This window comes from Spinacia oleracea, chromosome 3 (assembly GCF_020520425.1).
Source record: "Spinacia oleracea cultivar Varoflay chromosome 3, BTI_SOV_V1, whole genome shotgun sequence".
Lineage (NCBI taxonomy): Eukaryota > Viridiplantae > Streptophyta > Magnoliopsida > Caryophyllales > Amaranthaceae > Spinacia > Spinacia oleracea.
Genome location: NC_079489.1, coordinates 9647547 through 9658302, shown reverse-complemented (window position 1 = coordinate 9658302; position 10756 = coordinate 9647547). Strand labels below are relative to the sequence as shown.

The 10756-nt window shown below is 31.9% G+C and overlaps 1 protein-coding gene across 2 annotated transcripts; it reads right to left on the bottom strand.

The window, feature by feature from the left end:
* Nucleotides 1-4419: 4419 nt before the first annotated feature.
* LOC110801390 (1-aminocyclopropane-1-carboxylate oxidase homolog 1) lies at nucleotides 4420-10441 on the bottom strand. 2 transcript variants are annotated; one of them, XM_056838637.1, is made up of 4 exons: nucleotides 9227-10441; nucleotides 7226-7547; nucleotides 6265-6302; nucleotides 4817-5053 (listed from the first exon to the last, which is right to left on the bottom strand). In XM_056838637.1, the coding sequence occupies exons 1-4, from the start codon at nucleotides 9775-9777 to the stop codon at nucleotides 4954-4956; spliced, it is 1011 nt and encodes a 336-aa protein (XP_056694615.1). In that variant the 5' UTR covers nucleotides 9778-10441; the 3' UTR covers nucleotides 4817-4953. The 2 variants fall into 2 exon arrangements, with proteins under 2 accessions (XP_021862432.1, XP_056694615.1); XM_022006740.2 differs by lacking the exon at nucleotides 6265-6302 and having other exon boundaries at nucleotides 4420-5053; nucleotides 9227-10430.
* Between the last annotated feature and the right edge of the window lie 315 nt (nucleotides 10442-10756).

Genomic DNA, 10756 nt, shown 5'->3' with positions numbered 1-10756 from the left:
TCCATATATATCAACCAAACAAAGCCTGTTTAAAGAGGCTATAATATGCAAATTAACAATTTAACTAAAAATTAAACATATGTGAGGAGAGTACATTATGTGATTCGGATTTTAAGTTATATGTTTGTATTGGTATTTTTTTCTTTACCTTCTATGTAAGTTGTGTATCGCGGGACTATGTTGCAAGTTAAAAAATATGTACTTCCTCCGTTCCAGATATATCGCACCATGGTTGACTTTTACTCATTTAACCATTACTTTGACTCTTAATATATCAAATTGTATGCAAGTAAAAAATATAAAAAAATATTATTTAGAAAATATATATCGATACGAATCTAACAAGACTCCACATGACTAAAATTTCCTTACGTACGAGTCACAAAAAATGGCCAAAGTCATAGTGTGAATAGTGTAAAAAACATATGGTGCGATATTTCCGGAATGGAGCAAGTATAAGAAATTATGAATTGGATTTACAATTTTTTTTTGTATAACATCAATTGGTATATAAAAAAAATGACATTAAACAGGCCAGAATATGACTTATTCATATTTAAAAAAATATTTGAATCTCCTATTTTGAAAAATAATTCAACTAAAATAGCGTAGGAAAAGTTGTATAGCTTTGTTGTTGGACATGCAAAAAAGAAGAAAATAGGAAGGTTAAAGAGAATTTCAAAATCCATATGTATATAATGTTATTAATCTATTAATATATTCATGTTCATTAACACTTAGTAAAGTAGATTGATTTTATTTAGTAGGGAGTATATGGACTGATATTAAACTTCTATGAAACGTGCATCAATTTGGAGCTGAAAAGTGTCACTATCTAATTATATTTCTCTGTTGTTTGACATTCAAAAAAGAAGGAAATAAGAGTGCAAAATAGAATTTTAGAGTCCTTACTCATATTTGTAGTTTATTAATATATCAATGTAAACATTTCCACATTAGTAAGTAGACTGATTTTCCAGTCAAAAGAATAGTAAATTTATTTTAAATAAGTGCATAAATTGATATTAAAAAGTTTTAAGGCGTGAATCGTACAAAGTGCTATACTATCTTTGCAAATGGTGGATTCAAATTACTTTATTTTTTTTATACAGATGATGCATTTTTTATTTTTATTTTGATAAGGAAAGAAAACCCAAGCGGACCACCTGACACCATCCTTTCGAATGGGTGAATTACAATGACTCCGAGCTAATAAGATACTTCTTGTAGAACAGCACGTACAGTGAGATTACGCTCTAACCTCATACTACCCCAGCCCCAGTTCCAAGTAAACTTGGTGAATAGACTTCAAAGATAGACGATTAATCGAACGGTATATGATGACGCTCCATCCTCCGGAAGAATACAAACCCGAAGCCCGACACTACACAACTACACTACAATACACTAATCGAAGAAAATCATGCTAATTCTAAACTATGAAAAAAACAAAAAATTAAAAACAAAAAACTAACCAAAAAAATCTAAAAACAAACCTGAAACTAATACGGAGTACAAATTAAACAAAAACTATGGAGAGCTAAGTAAAGAAAACAAATAAAGTATATAATTACAATAGTTACAGAGAGCAAAAATTAATTTGAGCGAGCATCTTCATCTAGCACAGGCTACAAGAAGATAGAGAGCTAAGAGACCGATCTCGCGACGAAGGCAACAGTGGTTGAAACCCACATCTTTTATACTCCAAAATTTCGATCTTTGCCTGAAATTTGAAGGTAGAGGAAGATGATGCGAAACAAAATTACCACGAGCTAGATAAATTGTCCGGCTGAGGACGGGTAACTGGAGACGTCCGACTGAGGCCTTAACTCCGTTAATCCTTTTGATTCATGACTAGATATCATGAATCAGAAGAACACAAGGTTAAAAGAACACCTTGTAATTCATCTCTCAAAAGATGAGTCTGGAATTCAATATAATGCTAGATGAATTTGGTTAATTCTTGAGGAAGCTTAACATAAAGGCAAAGAAAAGAGTGCTAAAATGGACTCTAGATCTGTAACTTTCTTTGAGGGTGGCGGCTAGGATACGGATGATGCATGAACATGAGTGAAAATAATTTTATATACGTACACTTAGTGGGTTTTTTTTTTAATTTTTAAATGAGACACTGAACGGGTTACGGGACCATTACATATCTATCCATCGTTAATTTTAATTAGAAAAATACCTACAAGCTTTTTGGATGATAATTGTCAATTGCTATAGTTTAGTTTTCATTCAAAATTAATATGTATATATAAACCGTGCATCACACGGGTACTATACTAGTTCTGTACTAAATTCAAGCTCTAACTTTTCAATGCTTGGAGCAGTAAAATGCAGCTGATGTAATTCGTAAGGAAATATAATGGGCAATTCTTGTAAACAAGGGCGAAGTAATACGGTTCAACAAAGCAAATTGGCATAAAAGTGAAGATGTAGATCTGTTTGTAATGCTTTCACAAAGCTCCAACAAGGGGATAACTGAGAGTAAAATTTTTAACTATATTTGGACAATCAAATTCATAATGTTCGATCAAATACTAACAAATTAAATTCCACCGGTAAGATACACACGAAATACATGCAGGATCAACATTAGAACCATCATACTTGTCGACCACCGATGAACGAATCGTATTAACCAACCAAAGTTGACTTCAGTCATTATATATTGAACAGAAGCAAAAGCATCAGTAACGGTTGGACGATAGTAAAAAGTCATCGCAAACCCTGTAGCTACTTGTACTAAAAAACAAGTAAGCGTAATTCCGCCTAGACAATAAAATATGTTGACATGAAGAGGAACATATTTACTAGTTATATCATCTGCAATCGCCGGAATCCTGAGACGTTCTTCGAACCAATCATAGACTTTATTGAGATATGTAAACTATTAAACCCCCTAAGAACTATATATATGAGACTTTCATCTCGTACAGCTCAAGCAGACACACTCAAATACTAATTAAAAGGGATATATATAATAGAAAGTTTAAAACTTATTAATTCACTTTTTTTATTTTTTCAGGAGATAGGAAGGAATAACATCCGAAAGTTCTTCTTTGTGTTGATAATGCCAAAATATCAAGTCGGCTCATTGGTCTTTCTCTTGATTGTGACTACAGGCCTCTTGAATATTCTCTTTTCCTTTTATTTTATTTGTGTATAATTATAATGTGACTTTTTTTTATTTTTTATTATCATTGATAGGAATTTATCTTGTTAAGACCCTATGAATCTCTTGAACCCCCAGATTCATACTAGAACCACGATGATTCAATAAAACCCTAAAGTAATTAATTAAGCACAAAGATTCTTTGAGTAAGAACCATTATATTATTACTTATTAAATCAATAGGATAAATAATACAAAAAAAAAAAATTATTTGTTGGTTAAACAAATATAAGTATAAAAAGGAGTTTGAAATAAAAAAACTCTTTCAATTTATAACTTCTAATTCTTTCCAAATTTTTTAGAATCCGATCTCGAGGCTTGAATATTAAATATGAATCATAGTTCAAATATTTCTTGATCTATTTTAGCTATTCTGTGTTTCAGATACCAAAAAAATATCCGACGAGGTATAACCATCTTTATCAGGATAAGATGACAGACTCATTATTCTGTATTATCAATAGGATCAATTATAACAAGTCACACACTCATATTCCGGAAATACAGAAAGATGGAAATTCCGCGATCGAACTACCAAAAGGGATAGAAATATGAGTCCTAAAAAATCACTTTGTATTTTTTGTGTATCAAAAATCTAGAACTTCCTGGTTGTTTTTGTAAATTTAATTCATGGAAATTTCATCCAGTAAAACGGAAGAATTATAAATTTCCAAAATAATAGATAAGAATACTGCAAATAAAGCCATTGCAACTCCCATCAAAAGAGTAGTTCCCCACCCATGAACTACTTTACCATATTCCGAATTCAACGGTTTCAATAAAGCCCCTACAGTAGTAGGTTTTGGATGAGATCTAGAACTACTCTCAACGGTTTGTGTAGCCATAAATCTGATTATATTCATTGAGGTCTGTTGACTTTTTCATTTATTCTTTTTGTTATTTGCTATATTTTACAGCTCTAACAACTCTTCCACTTCATCTTCCTCATTCAACATTAATTCACCATTTAGTTCATATATTCATTCAACCTCTTCCACCTCATCTCCCTTTTTAGTATTCAAAATTAATTTACCATTTAATTTATACTCACATATTTTTTCAACCTTCAAATTCCTACTCTGTTTTAATCATATATTCACACTAAAATCACAAACTCTCAATAAAATTAAAATTTTAAAAGATAGTTAAGCTAAACAACCACTATGTAACGGCCCATTCAAACTAGTTGCTATTAACGTGACTGTTAATTAATTTCGGACAAAAGAATACATTTTCCCTTATTACAACTTTATTTTACTTTTTGACTGAGAAAAACAATATCATTAATAATGAGTCATAAGACATCTACAATGATAAAATAGTTATGCATACCACATATTTAGAGAAAATACATCATCATTACAATCACACAATTACTATTATGCATCCTAAAACATAGTTCGTACTCCACTGCTTCTAACTTGACGAGAGCAGTGATTTTCGATGTTTACGCATCTTTCCAATTACAGCCCTTCACAATTAGCGCACGACTTGTTCTGTCGACGAGTTGATGATAAACCCCAATTCCCGTACAAATATGACCACTATATACCAATTACATTAATATCTAAATCATTATTTCAACATTTGATCGAAATTTATGTGTCTTAATTACTTATTGAGCTTGAAATTTTCTAGAGCCGGTTCAACACCATAATCTTGTCCAATTTTGGTGTAGTGAGCAAGATATTGCCCCGTAGTGGTTTCTCTGTAGATTACCGGATTTTCATCTGATACTAATTCCGTAATTGGTGCAAGTAATCTAGGGTTTTTCACGCTAGGTCTAAAGAAACAAGCCACTGAAATTCTTGGACCAACCTTCTTTGACTGCACCCTATGGATTGCACTCTTGTATTTGTCATTGCTAATAAGCTGCAATTATTTAAAATCAAATCAATAAATTAATAGTAATAGCATGCATGTGTAAACTTAATAATAATAATAATAATAATAATAATAATAATAATAATAATAATAATAATAATAATAATAATAATAATAATAATAATAATAATAAAATAATAATAATAATAATAAATAATAATAATAATAATTTAATAATAATACTAATAAGTATGGTTTTCTATATTAAACTACATTATATGGTTAAGTAGGAAGATTTTTAAAGATGTGTTTGGCTTGTGTTTGGAAGTAAGTGATCGACAACTTAGACAATTGCAAAGAGTAAATAGTAATTTTGAAAAGGTATTTTGCTATTTTAAATTTTAACTTTTGCAAACATATATTTTTTTGTTACCGGAGTCTCGCCTTCACAAACACTTTAATGAGAAAAGTTAATGAAAAATTTACGGAGTAGTAAATTAAATAGTATGGTGGTTCGCAACAAAAACAAAGTACGTAAAAGATTGTTGTATACAAGAATAAAAGTACAAATAGTTGTTCACACAAATTGAACCTTAAAACGCACATAGTAGCATATTGACAAAAATCCCTTTTGAAACTTTGATCAGTTTTAAAATAATTAATTACATTAAAATATAAATCTATGACTACTGACATGATTATGAATCAGGCATATTCGACAAAAATAGTACGTACTAATTTAAGCTTCATTTATGAGTAAATAATTTTAAATATGCACGTGTTGTATGCGTAAATTATATGCAATTAAAATTTTTCTCCTGTTAAAATTTTGTTATTTAGCATGCATGTTTTGAATTTTTCCTTTACTATTAGAGGTTAACTAAGGAAAACTTTGTTGTGCTGTGGCCTTGTCATGAGCACTTGTAAATAAATAAAAAGAAGAATTCTGTTAAAGCTAATTTTGCTAAGTTTTTACCTAAATTTTAAAAAGCTTATTTGATAGATTCAAATCTTTATATAAAAGTTTGTTAATCACATTTTAATTGTGCTCTTATGAAGGGTACATCACTTCTTTAAATATCCAATAAACATAGGTCGATTCCCAACTAAAGGTACCAAATCCAAATCTGCAAAGGACCAAAATGACTAAATGAGAGTCAGGGATAACCCCAGAGGGATAACAAGGCCGAGGAAATCATGGCCAGGCGCGAATCAAACACGGAGACAAAGTCAAAGGAAAGAGAAATAGATCGGAGTACATGGTCATAAGAGCAACTCCAATGGTTGGAAAATGGACCTGCTCACGAAAAAAAAGAATATATGAGCAGGTAGCCCACCATTGTTGCAATAATGACATCAACCGCTACTAAAACATTGTAGCTATTTTGGGCAGGTAGCTCAAAAAATAAAAGGGGAAAAATATGAATTAAATATTATAGAGAGCTACAAGGGATTGTAGCCCAACAATGTGAAAGTTTGTAGCCTAAAATAATTGTGGCTAGAAATATTATGTTGCAAACTTAGCTACATCACCTTGTAGCCCACCATTGAAGTTGCTCTAAGTGTCCTTTACTCGGAACTGTCTCCTCACGATGGATGTTGTAGAGAGATAACTCCCATCTCTCCACAACTCCCCTCTAACCGACGAAGAGAAAGAGGTATAAATAGCGAGCAACAACCAAAGCCGACAACCAACAAACAAACTAATAACATTTCTAGTTTTTCTCTAGCTTTAGCGTTAATGCGTAGTGTAGCCCTATGTTTGGTAGCTTAGCAGCAAAATAACATAGTCCATAGCTTTCCACGTATTCGAGAACTTCGATTTCCAACACGTACATGTGTGTTTTTCCAATCATACGGTCGTGGAGGTAACGCCCATGTGATTAAATGTTTGACCGATTTTATTCTCATATATACGCCATATCAATCAATGAAATTTTAATCTTTGTTTGTACGTTGTTAACTTTACGCATTTCATTTCATAATTTTTACTATTTGCTTGGGTCAATTTGGTAATTTTCTAGAGATTACTCGTTCACAAGTGAAGTCTTAAATTGTAAGAGTTTAGTCGTCACTAAAGGGATACATCTGGACACCCTGATCACGTACCCTACAAGACAAGGTGCTAATGCTTGTTTGATATAGTATCAACAACGGTGTATGTCTTTTTATCAATGAATTAATCTGCATGGTAAAGAAAATGACAAAGAGAAAACTTACTTGTAAAAGGTCTCCAGTGTTGATGACCAAAGCGCCAGGAATGTGAGGAACATCATACCACACATCATCATGAAGAACTTGAAGTCCACCAATGTCATCTTGTAGGAGAACCGTGACGATGTCATTATCAGCATGCTGGTTGATTCCGATTGCCAATTCGGGTTGCGGGCACGGAGGATAATAATGGGTCAAGAGCAAGTGTTCTTCAGCAGAATCCATGTCTTTCAAATGGTTCGGGTTTAGACCCATACCCTCAGATAGTAGCTCCATCAATGTCAGCCCTAGTTTCCTCACGCATCTTCCATACTCCATCGTTATATCCCTACGTAGGTTGACATATTAGTAGTGATTTATTTATCATATAATTTTTTTTAGCTTTTAACTCATACGATGCCTGACTTACTTTATTTTAAATTTTGATTTTATTGTCTTTATAGCTTAGTAAATGATATGAAAATTTTAAAACAATCAAATTATCAGAGCAAGATTATTAGAGAGGAGATATATATTATCTCTCTCTCCTTTTTTCCTTTTGACATATCATATTCTCTTTCTTCCACATCATTTCCCACTATCTCCTTCCTCTCCATTTTCCTATTTTTTTTTTATTTTTTTCCACACATCAAAGAGGATCCTCTCTTGTTTCCTCTCTCCAACTTTACATAGCCCACCACATATTATCTTTCTTATTAAAATATTTAATTTAGGAATAATGATAATTGCAAGTGTTTAAAGAATAATTTATCCTAATTAATTATGTTTCCATTACTATCTTGAGAAAAAAGTTGTTGAAATTGGGGTGTGTAATTTGGATTCAATGGTCTTGGTTGGTTAGCATACCATTGGAAATCAGCTTGAAATTGAGGGTTATGAATGATATTTGGATCAAATTGGACAGTGTTTGAATTATATTGGGAGTTTTGGTTAAAAGGAAAATTTGAGTTGTTTTCATGATTTGAATTATTTCTATCCATAATGGAAGTAGAAAAATAAAAGGGAGTAGGAAAATATATTTGAATGCAAGTGAGATTAATAATATATGATAATTAGAAAAGAGAGGGAAATTATGAAATGAATGAAATATGGTTAAAATTAGGTTCATTTAATAGAGAAAAAAAATATAGTCGTTGGTTTTTTTTAAAAATAATTTACCGTTTTTTATGAATTACCGTTATAAAATTATAACCGTTGGTAAAATCACCCAACAATTAAGTGACATGTGTCCTTAATCACAAGCAAAAGAGCTGTTGGTTTTGGAGGAAAACCCACCAACTTTGTTTTAAATGGTGGGACCCACTACAAATGGCATCAAGTGGAAGAGAATATGCGTGGGGCCCGCGTGACAGAAAAAGTAGCAACAATCTTCCTTCTTTATTATTGAACGACGCCGTTTTAAGTGAAAAGAAGGCCAAAGAAAAAAATGAAATGTTGAGTTTTGATATTGAGATATATCCTCTCCATATAGAGGATATATTGCATTCCTTTTCATATGGAGAATCATTTCTTCTACTCTTACATTAAATAGGATTATAATTTCGAAGAGAGAGAGTGTAAGGGAGGACATATAACCTCCCCATTATTGATGCTCTCAATGATACATTTGGAATGTGCTAAAATTAAAATTGAAATTGAAATGCGAAACAAATAAAATTAATTGAATAAGAAAAGATATTAGGAATAATAAGAGGTAAGAATAGGAAAGAGGCGAATAAAATATGAATTTTACAAAAAGATAAAAATAAATAAATAAATAAATAAATAAATTAATTAATTAATTAATTAATAGGATGACACATATCACTATTTTATTTAAACTTCTTGTTTTAAGATATTAATTAATATATATATAGATATGAAATGAAATTTGTGATCTATCGTACCCATGACCTTAATCTTAACCACTAGGCTGACCAAGATATCATTGGTAATATAACTCTTTTGTGTTTCCATGTGATATATCATACCTAGGTTGTCATTTTTAATCATTGATAAAGATTATACCTGCAAATCTCTGGGAATTCCTCTGGGTCGGGCATTGGACTCATCGGGGTAATTGTAGTATCCCTCCAGTTAGTCACGCGTCCAGTGTAGAGATAAACATTAGAAGTGAACACAAATTTCTTTTTACTGTCAATTCCACGACTATAGTACGATTTTTTGGCCTCGGCATCCAAGTCATGAAACCTCCTAGCACCTTTAAGCATCCCTTCCAATACACATGGGGAGATTCCATGGTTCACGACCTGGAAGAATCCCCACTTCTCACATGTATCGGATACCTTCTTAATAATCTCACTCCGTCTCTCGAGACCTCCGTCCTCTAATCCAACGAAATCTATCACCGGAAATTTTAGTTGTTGCCCGTTGTTCATCTCATAATTTGTCGAGTATGGGGATGGTGGTAGGTCATTGACAAAAATACGGGGTAACTTTGTTACCCCCGCGTCAATAAGGCCCTTCACACCCATTTTTGACTCGTCGAAGGCCTTTAGTTCGTCCTTGCGCTTGTAGTTTGTATCAACTACCATGTTTGGGGACAAAGCCGGAGCCATGTAGTGAAAAAAAAAAATGTGTGTAACAAACTATAATGTATTCTCCTATAGTTTGGTGGCTGTGTTAATTAGCTTGTAAATAAAGTCTCTATTAGGCCCCTAACAGAATTTAGAGGGCAATTATTAACTGTAAATATATTACTATATGTTATGTAGAGACAAAATATTTATACTACTAAGTTATTATTAATGATAATATCTAAATAAAACCAAAGATATTGATCTTTTATTACTTAAAAAGACTCATCCTTCTACCGTTCTTTGAAGCAAAATAAGCAATTATATCTTCATAAGACAAATACTACCTGGAACTTGATAGAAAAAACTTGAATGCTTCTAATAATGATATCCCCCTTTGGATTGAAAAAATTCGAAATTGTGGATATTGGTGTTTGAGAAATCTTGATACATATAAATATATGAAAATTTATCCGTTGAGTACCTTAATTTTAGGTTGGTTGTTTGAGAAAGCTAATTGATTGATAGATATGAAAATAAAGATGAACTGTACTTTTTGCATAATTGCAAACAAAGTAGTTGAAAAAATCATTAAGTTGGAGTATTTTTAGGAGAGGTAATTAAGGGAATTAAGATAATTGATTTTTTTGGAAATCAAATCAGGGGAAGAGTTTTGGACTTTTGGGAGGTTAGCATATAGGGACTCATGTTTGGGTTGTTTTTACATTTCGTGTTTAAGGAACTTGTTACATTTTTCTAGTGAATTATCCACACTCTTAATTCGAGAGTGATGGATAGCTCAGTTGGTTAGAGTTTCTATCTCGGTTCCAGTGATCCCGGGATCGATTCTCATCCCCGCCCTTGTGGCTCATTCGCACCCAAAAAAAAAAAAACCACACTCTTAACTCAAGTTGCCATTTATCCAAAAATTTATTTTGGTAATTAATAATTTATTATTGATTCTCGTCCCATAAACATACTTCGTATGTATAATGAACTACTCATGAGAGAATGAAGAAAT